Source organism: Ictidomys tridecemlineatus, chromosome 3 (genome assembly GCF_052094955.1).
Source record: "Ictidomys tridecemlineatus isolate mIctTri1 chromosome 3, mIctTri1.hap1, whole genome shotgun sequence".
NCBI classification, from domain to species: domain Eukaryota; kingdom Metazoa; phylum Chordata; class Mammalia; order Rodentia; family Sciuridae; genus Ictidomys; species Ictidomys tridecemlineatus.
Window position 1 is genome coordinate 23,342,277 of NC_135479.1, and position 15,770 is coordinate 23,358,046.

The following is a 15,770-nucleotide window of genomic DNA, read 5'->3' on the forward strand; positions in this document are numbered from 1 at the left end:
TTCATTCTCAGGTCTTTGAAGTTCTTTTCTCTTCATGCACCTTTAAGGTAGGGGGTGGGCAGAGGAAATCACAGCCACGCTGACCTAAACAGCTACTTCCTATCTCACAAGACAAATGCAAATAAGTCCAACAAATTGTAAGCTGAGACTGGGGAAGACACCATGGTGTCTGAGAGGAGCATGAGAGGCTCTTGAGATGCAGAGCTTTTTTAAGGTTGAGCACATGAGGGAAAACTGTGAGGGACAGGAAAGACAAATCCCTGAAATTCCCCGAAATTCTCTATACTTTTTTATTTGTAGTATATGCAAGGATTCTGATGTACCACCAGTGACCAACACAAGTTTCAGGCCTGCATCAAAAACAACTGTCTCAATATAAATATGGATCCAAACAGCTATATTTACAAGTCAGCTCATGGATACTCTGGGTATCCAAAATACCACCTGACCACAAAGAAAGAGGTATCACTGGGAGGACAGCAGAGAGTCTAAAGCACATGGATCACACAAATTCTAAGCATTCCAATGAAAACTTCCTAAGAGACTACAATACAAACCTGACAAAAAGAGAAAACTGTCATCACCATGCTGCCTGACAGGAAGTGACTTTCAGACAAATGTCACTATCAGGCAAAGAAATCACAGGATCTCTGGATGGTAAGTGTAATTATGAATAAAACTTAGGAGAATTTGTCTAATTGTCCTAGATTATTTCTTACTTTCTATCAAAAGAATTTTACTATCTCTATTCTCAGAAGCCTCATCAGTAATTTTGTTCTTCCTATTTAGGAGACAAGATGCTGAGGAGACTTTAAAATGGAACTTCAGGGCTGGGGATAAAGCTCAGTGGTAAAGTGCTTGCCTAACATGTACAAGGCCCTGGGTTTAATTCCCAGTACTGCAATAAATACATAAATGGAAGGAAGAATCTTTCTTCTCCCTCTCCAACCACCTGTCCAACATTTTTTCTAAAGACTAAAACCTATATCAACATTCAATGAGTTCATAATATTTCTGCCCCCTATTCCTAGTTCCATTCTTATAAATCCTTCTTCTGAAAATGTCAGGTAGCAAAGGTAAAAAAAGGCAAAGGGGGAAACATCAGCATCTCTTACCTCTGTAGTGCTCCATTCTAGTGTGGTGGGTGATACCCTGTGATCGGAAACTGAGGCTCAGAATATAACGAGGATCGGAACTGTCCCGTACCAAGAAAGAACCATCTGGCTTCCCTTTTAGCTTCATCTCTGCATCTTCCCAATTCATTGGTCCCCAATACCAACCACACTATCAAAGGTAAGAAATAGACAAGTGGTTAAAAGAACTAAGAAACATCAATGTTTTCAGCACAATCCATCTTAGCAAAGGAGAACCCCCCCCATCTCCAAAATATTTGAGTAAGCAAGAGCCACTGCAAGTGTCAGCAACAATCATCAAGCTCATTATACATTTAGGCTTTCAAAGCAATGGAAAATTAATTCTACAATTCCTTTACCAAGGCCCTTCCAAAGAAAAGAAAACAGAAAAGATTTAAGTTGTACATTTCTCTACAACCTTCCTTCATCATGTTCACATTTTCCCCTTCAAATTCAGTTTTATTAAATCTCTTGTAAAATTAACAAAAATAACACAGTATTTTTCACTGTAAATATGAAGGCAAGAAAACTACTCTTCCTCTAAAAACAAGGAGGATCTTGGCACAGAACGTGGACATGAAAGAAGAAGTGGGCTGCCATTTCTCAGGCAACACCTACCTTCTCTAACTCTCGAAGGCTGGCTGCAAAGCTGCTAGAGTCAGGCCGGTAGAGGGGACATTGGAGGTGCTGCGGGGGCTGGCTGTGTAGGGATTCAGCTGCTCGGATGGGGGCAATCCGGGGAAACGCATCTGCACAGCAAGAAAGTGGGGGTCATTTGTTTACCATTATTGCTCCCACCCACAGATACCTTCCCCCCCAAAAAGAGATGCTAACTGAAGAGGGGCAAGGCATTAGAAGCTAAGCTGGAAAGGTGGAAGCCAAAGCAGTGGGAAAGAGCTGGATGGGCTGGAACAAAAAGCTGTGTGGGCTTGTGTAAGCTGTGAAGGATGGGTGGGGGCATTTAACCCCTGGAAAGGGGTAAGGGAGCTGCCCACTAACCTGACTAAGGTGACTACTTCAGGGGCTTCACCAGCCTAGAGCGATTCCAACTTCTCCCACCTCGAAGTGAAGTGTCGGTAAAGCAGCCTTGGAAATAGTGACTTGCTTACTTGCCCGGGAAGAGTAACGATTTTGCCAGGCAAGTAGAAAACAATGCTGATTTCATTCATTTTATTCCTTGGGTACTGGAGGCTAGCAAAGCAGGTATGGGCCACTAAATGCTCGGTACTTATTTACAAGGCAAGCTTTGCGCAGTGGCAGTATCGTAGCCAATGAGGTTTATCCGAGGCGTGATTATTGCTAATTGAAAACTTATTTACAAGGCTGCTGCAGTAAATACTAAAAGTTTAGAAAAACCACAGAATTTTGAAAACCAGCAACATATTAAACCTCCTCACTATTCTGAAATTAATACAATTTCTTATGTGATATCTACCTAAGTATCACAAAACAGTATTATAGTAGCAAAGATAAAAAATACAATAGTCTTTTATTCCTAAAAAAAACTCAAGATCCACCTCCACAGAGTAACGAGTTAGAAAAAACAATTCTCGGCCTCATTTCTAAGGAGTTCTAGTCCAGCCAAAGGGGAAAAGATTTAAGCTTTCTCATATTTATTTCCACAAATAGATTTCTCCCATCCTTCAACTTTTATGAGTCTTGTCTCTAAGCTAAGCTAACCTGGGGCATGGGGTGGAGGAGGCGGAGGTAGGGGGAAAGACTGCAGGGAAGACCCCATCGGAGCCACAAGGACGGATGTAGGCAGCGTCCCACTGATATCATCTAGAAGAGAGAACAAAAGCAAAGAGGTTCAGAAAAATGAGCACAGAATGAGTGAGGTGAAGGCAGAAGAAAGGGAGAAGGATTATCAGGCTGCCCTCTGGGGCAAGCTGGCCTGACCTTCACCCCATCTTTTTGCACAGAGGATGACAATCATCTTAATCTGGTTTGCTCTGCTTAGAAAGCAGGAGAGTAAGGATATTCCTAAAGCATCTCAATAGCAGTAGATTCAGGGCAAGATAAATGAAAAGCTAATTAACAAATGGGCAGTAAATATTGCAGCATGCAGGTAAGAGACCTGTTTAAATGCCTAGGGAAATGACAGGAGTGCTGAGAAAGGGTCAGGAAATAATTGAGTCATCATTAGAAACTCAAAAGTTTATCTGGCTCCTGACAAAGAACAAGGCCCTAAATCTCACCCTCCCACTACAGAAAGATAGCAGATAGGGGAGGAAACTATACCTAGGAGGCTGAGGCTTCTTCTTGGAGGAGGAGGGGGAGTTGGAGGGTGTGGAGAAGTCAGGCCCCGCTGAGAAATGTCCACGTCCACAAGCGACACTGTTTCACCTGAAGGATTCATGGAGCAAGCGTGTTACAGAAGCACCTTGCCAAAGCTGAGGCCAGCAGCAGAGGAAAGTAAAAGGGCAAGCAAGGTTGACTAGAGGTTCATGGCTCTTAAAAAATTGAAAACCTGGGGGGCTGGGGATGTGGCTCAAGCAGTAGTGCGCTCGCCTGGAATGCGCGGGGCGCTGGGTTCGATCCTCAGCACCACATACAAATAAAATAAAGATGTTGTGTCCACCGAAAACTAAAAAATAAATATTATAAAATTCTCTCTCTTTCTATCCTTAAAAAAAAAAAATTAAAAACCTAATGCTGTTCAGGGGCTAGAATCACCCCTGAACATTAGTAAATTTAACTGCAGGGAAGCTGCATGCAGATGAAGGTCCCAACATTCACCTAGATGGCTTTCCACAACTAGATTTCCCAGAGTATTCACCTAAAACAGAGTCTACCTACTATCAATTCATTCCTAATAGTTGAGGTTACAAAGTTTGAAAGTGGATTTATAACACTAAAACTACTCCCTCAGTTAGTAAGTCAGAGATAAGCTTAGAGGGTATAGGAATTTGGTGGGGGTGGCTCATGGTTTTCCTTATTTGCCAGCATGTCATGCAGGTTTGTTCTTTGCTATATACTCTACTCCTTACCACCCAACTCTACCTAACCACTCTCCACTAAGTCACCAGAAAATGAAGGGTATTTTCTAAGGCAGATTAATGGCCAGGGATAGGTTCTGAAGTCTACTCTACAGATCAGAACTCAAAATTCCCTAAATTTAACCCTTGAGCTGTTACTTCCAACACATTCTTTTCATTCAGGGCTGAATTAGCCCCTTGGTTAGTATTTAAATGACTCAGGTTGAGAAAAGTGAGGTGGCCAATATCTTTAAAAGGCCTGGAGGTGGGCTGGGATTGTGTGCTAAGTGGCAGAGTGCTTGCCTAGCATGCATGAGGCACTGGTTTCAATCCTCAGCACCACAAGAAAATAAATAAAGGTATTGTGTCCATCTACAACTTAAAAAAAAAAAAAGCCAGGAGGCAGGTTTTCAGAATCTAAACACACATACACACAAAAAGTTCTCTTTTCTTTTAGAGGGGGAGGGGGTACTGGAGATTGAACATAGGGGCAATTAAGCACTGAACCACATCCTTAGATCTTTTTTATATTTTATTAGAGACAGAGTCTCACTGAGTTGCTTGAAGCCTTGCTAAATTGCTGAGGCTGTCTTTAAACTCCCAATCCTCTTGCCTCAGCCTCCTGAGCTGCTGGGATTACAGGCATAAGTCACTGCGCCCAGCTTAACAAAGTTCTTAAACACTAAGATAAGCAGAGGGGGGGGCTGGGGTTGTAACTCAGTGGTAGAACACTCGCCTAGCATGTATGAGGCAATGGGTTTGATCCTCAGCATCACATAAAAATAAATAAAGGTATTGTGTCCATCTACAAATAAAAATATTTTAAAAATAAATAAACAGAGGGCTGGAGGTATAGTTTAGTGCACTTGTCTAGCATGCCCATGGCCCTGGGTTCCATGCCCAGTACTAAAGGGGGTTAAAAATAAGAAAAGTTCCAGGAAGCTGATCTGGCCTCATTACACAGCTTGATAACTGACAGCCTCATTGCCCTGAGCAGTGCAACAGGCCCAGAGAAGTCTCTTTCCTGGCAGGATAAAGAGGTGTAGGTTATAAATGTAGTTCTTAAATAAAAGATATAATTCAACAGAACCAAGGCTGTCTGAACCTAAAATTACAAAATGTGTGCATTTCTTATTTTAAGAATAAAATAACTATTAGCTAAAAAGACACACTGCTAATAATATACAAACTTTTTCTTTCTTTCTTTTTTTCAGACAGAATCTTGCTATGTTATCTAGGCTGGGCCTCTTGAGCAGCTGGGATTACAAGTGTGTGCCACTGCACCTGGCTTCAGGATACAATTGTTTAATTCTGGGCTTGGAATAAGAACAGAGACCTCCTTCTCCACTATAGTAGATATCTACACAGATACCAACTCACTTGTTCTGACAGCTCATCACAGTCTACCCAATTGGGGGTCCTATTGGTCTGCTTACCATCTTCCCAGAAATATCCATTCCCAAATCGTAATTCTTCCAAACACCTTTTTTAAAAAAAAAAGTGTGTGTGTGTGTGTGTGTGTGTGTGTGTGTGTGTATTTAGTTGTAGATGGACACAACACCCTTATTTTACTTATTTATCTGCTTATGTGGTGCTGAAGATTGAACCCAGTGCCTCACACATGCTAGGCAAGCGCTCTATCACTGAGCCACAACCCTAGCCCTCAAACACCTTTTTTTTGTTGTTGTAGATGGACACAATACCTTTTATTTTTATGTAGTGCTGAGGCTTGAACCCAGTGCCTCACATGTACTAGGCGAGTGTTCTACCACTGAGCCACAAACCCAGCCCTCCCCAAACACCTTTTTAAGGGACATAATATCCAAAATAATTTTTTTAAAGAGAGAGAGAGAGAGAGAGAGAGAGAGAGAGAGAATTTTAATATTTATTGTTTAGTTTTCGGCGGACACAACATCTTTGTTTGTATGTGGTGCTGAGGATCGAACCCAGGCTGTACGCACCGCTTGAGCCACATCCCTAGCCCAATCCAAAATAATTTGAAGTTGGGATTTTTTTACAACCAGTGATTGTAATTGAGAAGCTTTTTAAAAAGAAGAATACTCAGTTTCTGAGAGTTGAGGTGTGGTAAAGACCTTTGCTATAATAGTTTATTCAATCAGGAGCTTAACATCCAACCAACAGAACAGAAGGCTTCCCTATCTGAAAAAAAATTCCCGTAAAATAAGGCAGCAGTTACCCATTACCCACAGGACATTCAACAGCCTTACTACTCTAGCAACTGTGTTCCCTGCTGCAAGAGGAGAGACTTAAATTAGACACCATGAAGAACTCTAACAGCTGCAAAAATTGCTCACCCCTAAAATGGGTAAGACAAGAGCTCATGTAATCCCCTATGCCCAAAGTCTTTAAAAATAGATCAGATACTATGGATCATTTTTATTAGGTAATCTATGAACTCTCTTGGAAGCATGGATGGGAATTATATGACTTGAGAGTCTTTTATGCATTGTGAGCTTATAAATTTAAATTTACACTTTAAACATTTAATTTATTTGTGATGACCCTGAACTAAGCTTTAGCTGCATAACTGCTAAGGCCACTCAATTACCAAAAAGCAGCCTTTACCTCCAAGTTTAAAGCATCCAAAGTCAAGAATATATTCCACACCATAAAAATAGCCTTACTCCAAATCCAGTGGTATGGAATGGAGGAAATTACTGCAGACATGCCTGAAGCCCCCCTGTGATGGATCTGCAAATATATTTCCTAACAGGCCTCAGAATATTCTTGCTTTCAGATGTTAGAAGAAAAAGATATCGCCCTTACCTGTGAACAGGGGACTGAAGGAGACCGGAGAAAAGGCACTTTGAGTTCTTGTCAACCTGGGTTTCCTAAGGGGCAAGAAAGCACACAGAAAATAAAGGGGAGAAAAGAACATGCATGCATTTAAATCACTACCAAACTCAATTTCAGATGCAGTGAAAAACAAAGCAAACCTAGTCATTGTCAGCAACACTTTTGTAATAAAGCCTTAAATTTAAAGGAGGAGAGTGAAATAATTAAGGCAATTCCTTAAATAGATTTGGCTACTAAATTCAGCAGCCTACAAAGCAATGAGAAATCCCTTTGGATCACTCCATACCCAGTACAAAGAGTAAAGCACCTTGAGTGGTAATTAGCAAGTCCATTTCAAGAGGAAGGAAGTCAGAAGCAGAGTTGATTTTCATTTGGGAGCCAAGAAAAAGGCTCTAGACCTGAGTAGGTGCCAGCTTACAGCAACAGCTTTCCCTCTGGGCCTGCATCTAGGAGTAGAAGGTCCCAAAGGGAGCCAGGGAACATATTCTGACCTGAAAGAACACTACAGAAGCACTCCAATCTTCAAACACAGAGACCTCTGAATTCTACACAGTTGCCCTGAGGTTCAAAAGATCGCCACTTCAGGTTAGGTTCCCTGCCTGGTACCCAAGGACAGCCCCTTCTCTCTGAGCTGCTCTTCCTAACTTTTCTTTGATGCTGTTCCAGGGACCACCTGAAAACTCAGATCACTTCTTTTTTTTTTTTTTTTTTCTTTTGGCAGTACAGAGGATTGAATCCAGAGTCTCATATATGCTAGGCAAATATTCTACCACAAGCTGCATCCACTTTTTATATCTTATTTTTGAGAGAGGGTCTTGCTAAGTTGCCCTGGCTGGTTTTGAATTTTTTATCCTCCTGCCTCAGCCTCTGCAATCACTGAATTACAAACATGCAAAATCACTCCAAGTTCTAAATCTCCTTTTGTTTACACACCAAAGGTGACTTTAGTTTCTAGTAATTTCAACTGGCTTTTCAGCAAGAAATGAAAGAAATTCAAAGACTCTAACATAAGCTTTCTGGTTAGAAATGTACTATATTTAAAAAACTCAGGATAATTAACTACAAGAAAAGATCTTGTTGAGGTGATGAACATAGGCTCCATGCTGGCCAAGACACAAGTTTGTCAAAATTAATAGAAATGGACAACTAAAAAAGATGAATTTTTCTGGGTATGGTAGTGCATACCTGTAATCCCAGCGGCCTGGAGGATTGTGAAATCAAGGCTAGCCTCAGCAACTTCATGAGGCCTAAGCAACTTAGTGAGACCCTAACTCAAAATAAAAAAATTTAAAAAGAGCTGGGGATGTAGTTCAGTGGTTGAGCATCCCTAGGTTCAACAATCTCCATACTGGGGGGGGAAAAATAACACAATTATACCTCAATAAACTAGACTTGAAAAAAATCCCAACCCAAGACTAACTGAATGACTCCATGTGTTATAGCTATAATTATGGCATTATAGGGACTGACTCCAGGACTGATTGCTGGCTCACCTTCCAAAAATATTCTAACCCAAAGGATAAATAGGACTTAATTCTTTTTAACAATCAACTGCATTAATAGAGGGAGGCAAAAGCAAAGAAAATCCAAAATGAAATCCTATTGTAAAATTATCTGACTTCAGAGATGTTTATGCAATTATGATTTAAGATGGATATCTAAACTTCTCAGGATTCAGACAAAATTCCAAAATCATTCCACGAAGATTTTACTCAGAAAGAGCGGAAGCTTAGGTAGTTTCCTTCTCCTAGACGTATCATCACACTCACTCTTGCAACCTCCTCCTGTTAAGACTTGAAGGGTCTAATGATACCTCACCCACAACACACACAGGAGATAGGGCTACATAAAAACAATACACAACCACACATAGCTCCTCTATTTAAAAAAAGTTTTTCATGACTGCAGTTTAGTGCCAACAATCCAAAGGGCTCGAATGGAAAGTTAATTCCACTGGACATGAACTTCTGAAGAGATTCCTAACTGACTTTTATTTGATAACTTGTGGTTACAACATTAAACTCAGCAAGTAGAACCCCAAAGCACTGGCCTTTCAAAAGGTTCACACCTCAGCCATTTGGCTGTTTGCCTCTTTTCAAAGGAAGCTGTATTACTCTGCCATCTGCCCATGCTGGGGACGAGTCTCTTCAGTGCCAAGCACTGAAGATCGGCAGTACCCACATGCACACATCTTGTGGAGGCCTTCTCACTTCAGCTCATCTTCTCTCCCACCCCCGACATTTTGAAGAAGAGAATCATAGTTTCTAGGATTTAGAAAAAGAAAAACATCTGAATCTAAACCCAGGCAGAGCTATTTGAGAGCACAGCACCGGGATGGTTTTTCCTGGCAAATAAGGATGACTTGAAGCTGGAACTAAGAGGTAAAAGCTCCAAGAGACTAAACAAGACTGATAATGAATGTGTGCTTCTTTTATTCTTTGGGAGATGCTTAACTAAAAATCCAAAGAGGTTTCTATCTCGGGGATCCTGAGAGTATTCTAATGGCAGTCACTCACAGAAAGACTAATCTAGATGACTATTTGAAAAAAAAAAAAAAAAGAGCAAGGGAATGATTAACATAAAATTGAGAATGGTAGTTATCTGGGAGAGGAGCAAAATGTAAACAGGAAACAACACTCAGGTTTTCAAAGGTACTGATAACATTCTATACATTTGCGAAGCTTCTCAAGTACATATATTTTCTATATCCCCTTTTGTATATAGAAAACATATGGAATGATAAAATCTCATTCTAGTGGACATCCTGGTTTTTTCCCAGAGCAACATGAATCATGTGGCTCCAGATAAACATTTTTAACTAATTCTCTATATCATATCCCTGTGTTATTTATTGCTCCCCAGATCATCTTGACAAGCATTAGGGTACAAAGTTAATCCACTGGGGCTGGGGTTGTGGCTCAGTGGTAGAGCGTTTGCCTAGCAAACAAGAGGCACTGGGTTCGATCCTCAGCACCACATAAATGTAAAATAAAGATATTGTGTCCACCTAAAACTAAAAAAATTAAAAAAAAAAAACAAAGTTAATCCACTGTAATTTGCCAGTGGGCCATGTGCATCCAAGTAGCAGAAACATTTGAGGGGTGGCATGGGCTTAGGGCAGAATTTGGTGGGTTACTCCTCTATAGGACAGGGGCAGACAGCATAAGGCAAAGGTCTTCTTTGAGGCTAGCAGTCTTTTTGTGTGAGCTGCCAATGCTGTAGGTGGCAAAAGAGACAATGCCTCTGTTCATTTCCACTCTGCAAATTACTATTTGTACTGCAACAGATTTATGAGATAAAAGGAGTTATAAGCACTAAACTGTACAGGATGACAACACACAGATATAACCATAGGCCAATTTTCAAATTCCTTAAAACCTAAAATTAAAACAATGAAATAATAAGCCCTCTCTCTCCTGTCCATAAATCCCTCCACTGATGCCCTAAGACTTACAAATATCCTTTTTAAAAGTAACTTCCAAAGTAGGATACCCAAATACCAAGCTTTGCAGTCCCAATGTACCTCTGCCCCTGCTAAAGCACACAGTGCCAAGTCAGGCAGCCTGTGCCATTTCCAACACATCATAAGCCAGTGTCTGTTCATGTGCTACAGGCACAAAACCATGTGTTCATTTTTAGTTCCAATACACAGACATCTGTGCAGCAAGGTCAGATCCAAAACTACATCATAAACCAACTAAAGAACCTACGGATGGAACTTCCAGGAAAAAGCCAAGAGGCATAGTCCAACACCTAAAATCTTAAGAATGATGTTGGCCAGGAGAATGATAAGTAAAAGGCACAAGACTCAAACACACAGAGATTTCTAAAGCTAGGGGGTTCATTCTAAGAGAGTTGCCAACCACAACCACTTCGTGGAAAAATAGTTAAAAAGATCAACAGACCCAAAACCCAAACATAAAGTCAGAACTTCCTCACCACACCATAAAATCATTCAACTTTCATATTATGACTCAAAAAAGCATCCTTAGGCCTGAAGACCCAAGGAAACTAAAAAAGTTTTCTCCTGACAGGTCTGTCCATGACAGAAGGGCCTCAAACAAAGGCCAAGGCAACTTGCCTCTCTGTTTAGAATTGTATCTTTTCCACCCACAAATAGACAGGAAGCAACCATAAAACTGTTCTCCATTTCTCCACTTCACAACTATGAAGACTACCCGTAATAGCCTCAACTGTTATTTTGGTAAAGACAAATCTTGAAAAGTAAAACAAGGTACCCATTCCAACCAAGTATGTATTATGTGATGATTAAAAAAGGGCAGATCAAATGCTATTTTTCACCAAATCCAAAGGAAGACAATCAGCTCAACATATGTGAACAGGACAAGGGAACTCCACTGGTTTTCCTGAAATAGGAAAGTTCTATATTATGAGGCCCATAGGCATCAAGCCCAGATCTCTGAATTCCAACATATGCATGGTATATACAGCCTAGGCCAGTTCCCAAGAACAGAAACCTGATTAGTTGGCAGAATCATTTCTTACTTCACTTAAAAAGGGTTCTCACTGAAAGCATAGTGGTGGATGCCTACACTCCTAGCTACTTGGGAGAATAAGGCAGGATCATCATAAGGTCGAGGAGAGGCTCTGCAACTGCAACTTAGTGAGACTGTCTGAAAAAATGAAAATGGCTGGTGATGTAATTCAGTGGCAGAATGCTTCTTGGGTTCAATCCCCAGTACCACACCAAAAAAAAAAAAAAAAAATTCTCTAGGCTAACTCATACTACTCTTCATGCTCAGTATAATTCAGTCAGATCCACTTAGCAAATCGAAAGCATCTGAAAGTGTTGTAGGGACAGACAAAACAAGAAAGTCAAGTTTGGATTTGTGTTAAAATACGGAAACTGCTAAGCCTTATAAAATCATGATTTAAGTATTTTCTAATAGATAGCTGTGGGAAAGGTAGATATCGAGAGAGTGAAGAGAATTATGCCTAGAGGTTACTGTAAATGCCCCAAATTATACAGCAAAGACAGCAGAGGCCCATAATTAACTAACAATGAGGAGGAAGGCATATACCCTTTGGCAAAAGACTGAAATTTCTCACTGCTTCCATATCCTACCAATCAAAATAAGAGAACAAGCTAAAAATTCAAACTCATCCTTCCTCTCAACAGGGCGGACTTGCTTAGGAGGTGCAGATCCACAGAAATCACAAGTACCCTGGCCAGACTCACCAAGTTTCTCACAGCTGTGAGGCTGCCAACAAGACTGGCACATAGTAAGCTGTGGAAAAGCTAACAAGCAGCAGCAAATCCTATGCACAGAAAAAATTTACCATTTCAGACTTATTATTTCTTTTCCAAAAAGCACAAAATATTCCATCTAGATTTTTCTTGTCTTCATTCTATTCCTGTAAGAACAAGAACAAGATAGCTATAGCTCTCTCATTTTATAGATTTAAAAAAAAAAAAAGACAAATTCAACCTCTATCTCACAGATGATGTTGGGGGGTCAAAAGGAAATATAGACTTTTGCATTCTCTATACAACATGCTGCCTACAAACAGCAGTCAACCAAACATTTAGACACAAATACCTAGCTCTTCTCCAATTCATCAGAAAAAACCCTTGGACCAAAAAATGTAATTCTCCAGTGCCCTGAACTAAGCTTCTTTGCAGATGTACAGCCCAATTTGCTCTGCAGCAGAAATCTGTATTGTGCTTAGTGTGAGGGTTGGTGACAGAGCAGCCAATGACCATTAAATTCTGCTTCCAAAGGCAAAAAACCGTATAATGTTATATGCCTTTTCCTCTTCCTAATCTATTAGACATAACAGCTAATTTCACGCCACCTCATATTTGGTGTTTCTGAAATCTTAGACCAAGTCCTGGTCAATATGGAACAAAGGCAAGACAAGCTACAAGAAAATTAGCAATCTATTCTATGTCCTTACATAGAGCTTCAATCCCACCCTCTACCCTGATCTGATGAAAATTTCATCTCTATTGGTAACTGGAGCATCAAATGCAGAGGTGACCACAAAAAAAAAAAAAAAAAAAAAAAAAGCTGTTTCATCAGTCACACACTTTTCAAGACCTAAACTCCCAGCAAATGTATTCATCAGGAAGCAAATGTAGAAATTTGGGCCTACCTGAAATGGTAAGACACTGGTTCTTTAGGGAGCTTGGGTTTGGCCTGATCCCCAAGATAATAAACCCACAGTAGAGCTGTTCAGAAAGGGCAACAAAGCCATACCCAGCCCACATTTTCCTCCTGGAGTATCCTAGTTTCCTTGAGAAGTCAAGGATGAATGGTTCCCAGTCCAGAATCAACTGGGAGCTTTATAAAAATTCAAATTCTTGCTGGGCACAGTGCACACACTTGTGATAATGCTACCCTGGAGGCTGAAGCAAGAGGACTGCAATTTCAAGGCCACCTCTGGCAACTTAGTGAGAACCTGTCGCAAAAAAAGGGATAAGGGGCTGGGGTTGTGGCTCAGCGGTAGAGTGCTTGACTAGCACATGTAAGGCCCTGGGTTCGATCCTCAGCACCATATTAAAATAAAGGTATTGTGTCCAATTACAAATAAAAAAATAAAATATTTTTTAAAAAAGGATAGGGAAGTGGTTCAGTGGTAGAGTGCCTCTGGGTTCAATTCCTAATACTGCAAAAACACAAAAACAAAAATTCAAAATTCTGTGGGTTCCAGATACATAGATCTTTTCAGAGAGCCCACCAGTGATTCTGGTGCACAGCAAGATTGTCAACTTATACAGGTTACTGACCTTTTTACCTTCTTTTGGGGGGGGGGAGCAGAGATTGAACACAGTGAACCTCTACCACTGAGCTACCCTTCCAACCCTTTTTATTTTTTATTTTGAGGTAGTGTCTCACTAAGTTGCTGAGGCTGGCCTTGTGATCCTCATGCCCCAGTCTCCCAGGTAGCTGGAATTACAGGCACATGCACCCATGTCTGGCTAGTCTGTCCAGTGTGTCTCAAGAATCCACAATAGCAGTTATCACAAGGGAAATCTTATTTCATTGACACAAAAGTTGACAGCTTTCTAAACTGATAATAAAGATGTAATGCTAGATGTCAAAGATCAGTCCACCTTTTAGAGATGCAGAAAAAAGCTCAATGCCTAATTTTGGAATTTTCATTAATTGGCCTAGAACTCATACACCAATGTCTATACCTCACATTCAGAACTCTCACATGGGCTTGAGAGACAGAGCAAAGCTATTTTCTGTTTTCACAGACAGTAGTCAGTACAGAGGATTTAGATAGCAAGAACAACCAGGAAAACATTACAACTGAATTCAGGTGCCCAACAGATTACTGGCCTATAACCACACAAGTTCCTTAGGTCATTTGTATGTTTGAGGGTGAAGGGGAGTGGGATGCAGGTAAACAGAACAACAAGGTGGTCAAGACAATAAGCAAGGTAATGGGGTCACACTTTTTGCTCCAAAGACCAAACATTTCCATCAACTTTTTTGACCCAAAGGCCCAAACATTTCTAGCAATCTCCCTGCAGAGCTAAGGTGGAAAGACACTTTGGAACATCTAAAAAATAGCGGAGCCAGGGTGGGGGTGGGCAGCGGGTTTCAAATCATCTCCAGAGATGCTAACCAAATGGTAAGTGTCATCCATCCAGTGTAAACTCTCTTGAGTGAAAGCTGTTTCCAGCTGTTACCACAATTAGCTCTGATCTCATGTAAGATGTCACAACCTTTAGCCACAAGATTCTGCCTCCTCATGAAGACCATATCTTAAGAATTGCCAAGATCCTGTTAGCAGTATTTAAAAAAGGGGGGGGGGACGAAACAAGAAAAGGAAGTTTGTCGCCAGCCCCCGAACTGGGCTCACCTCCCCGGGTCCAGCTCCCGGCCCGCAGAGCCTCCCATGTCCGTCAGACTCGCAGCTGAAGCAGCCAGCTCTCCAGAAGGCCTCTTGCCGGTTCCATCCCCACTGCTGGAGCCACCGTTGCAGCTCTTCGTGCGAAAGAGGCGACTGAGGCGGATTTTAAAGGAGCCCTTACGAGAAGGAGCCGCGAGCGGCCGGAGGGGCCCAGGAGGTGGCGGCGGCGGGGGAGGTTGTTGCTGCTGCTGCTCCGCTCGACTCAGGCGCCCTGGAGGGACCAAGTCCTGCAGCGGGAAGGGCACTGGGGGTAATTCGGGGCCTGAGGGCTGCAGCAGAAGCCGGCCGCCCCCTCCTCCTCCACGGCCCGGGCTGCTGAGCTCCTCTTCCGAGCAGCTGTTAGTCTCCAGGCTCTCGGCCTCCGATTCCAAGCCCTCCAGGACCAACAGTGCGTCGCTCGTTTCTGTGGGGTCCTCCCCGGCCTGCGGGGTGGCAGCAGGCGCCTGGGGCTGCGGAGGGGGCAGCTGAGGCGGACATGGGCATGGGCAGCAGCCCCCTCCGACTGTCTTGACCCCCGGCCCCGCCGGCTGCCCCAGCCCCAGAGCCGCCAACTGAGCCTCTAGTCCAGCCACCGGGCCCCAGGTCCGCTCAAGCGCCAAGCCCGGTGGCAGGGCCTTGGGGTCCAGGGCACAGCGGTGCCGGGGACACAGCAGTTCCGAGGGTCCTGGCTCCGAAGCCGCCTCCGCGTCCTCCTCCTCAGGCGGCCGACCCACGTTGCGGAACACCATCAGCTGCGGCGGCCGGGAGCCCCGCGGGCCCGGCCGCGCGAGGAAGGGTGGCGGCGGGGGGCCATGGCCCGGGGGTGGCGGCGGTGGGCCTGGCTCGGGGGCCGCCTCTCCATAGCCGAGAAGGCGGCTCAGGACACGGTACGAAGCGGCCGCCGCCGCCGCCTCGCCATCCCGGAGCTCGGCTCCCTGCATCGAGGAGAGGGAGGAGAGGGAGGGGAGGGCGGGCG

At 42.8% G+C, this 15,770-nt stretch overlaps 1 protein-coding gene and 1 pseudogene across 3 annotated transcripts in view; one reads left to right on the top strand and one right to left on the bottom strand.

Moving 5' to 3' along the window:
- Socs7 (suppressor of cytokine signaling 7) overlaps nt 1-15,761 on the bottom strand; it is a 48,602-nt gene extending 32,841 nt beyond the window's left edge. Inside the window, exons 1-6 of one of the 3 annotated variants that reach the window (XM_005321749.4) lie at nt 14,765-15,761; nt 6,899-6,963; nt 3,375-3,479; nt 2,814-2,915; nt 1,752-1,882; nt 1,116-1,284 (exon numbers count right to left, since the gene is read on the bottom strand). In XM_005321749.4, the coding sequence (XP_005321806.2) occupies nt 1,116-1,284; nt 1,752-1,882; nt 2,814-2,915; nt 3,375-3,479; nt 6,899-6,963; nt 14,765-15,735 (1,543 nt within the window). In that variant the 5' untranslated portion in view covers nt 15,736-15,761. The remainder of the gene's footprint in view (nt 1-1,115; nt 1,285-1,751; nt 1,883-2,813; nt 2,916-3,374; nt 3,480-6,898; nt 6,964-14,764) is intronic. The other 2 variants (XM_013357107.3, XM_078042135.1) reach the window with 2 other exon arrangements.
- On the top strand, nt 2,376-2,489 carry LOC120884702 (U4 spliceosomal RNA; annotated as a pseudogene).
- Nucleotides 15,762-15,770: the final 9 nt, after the last annotated feature.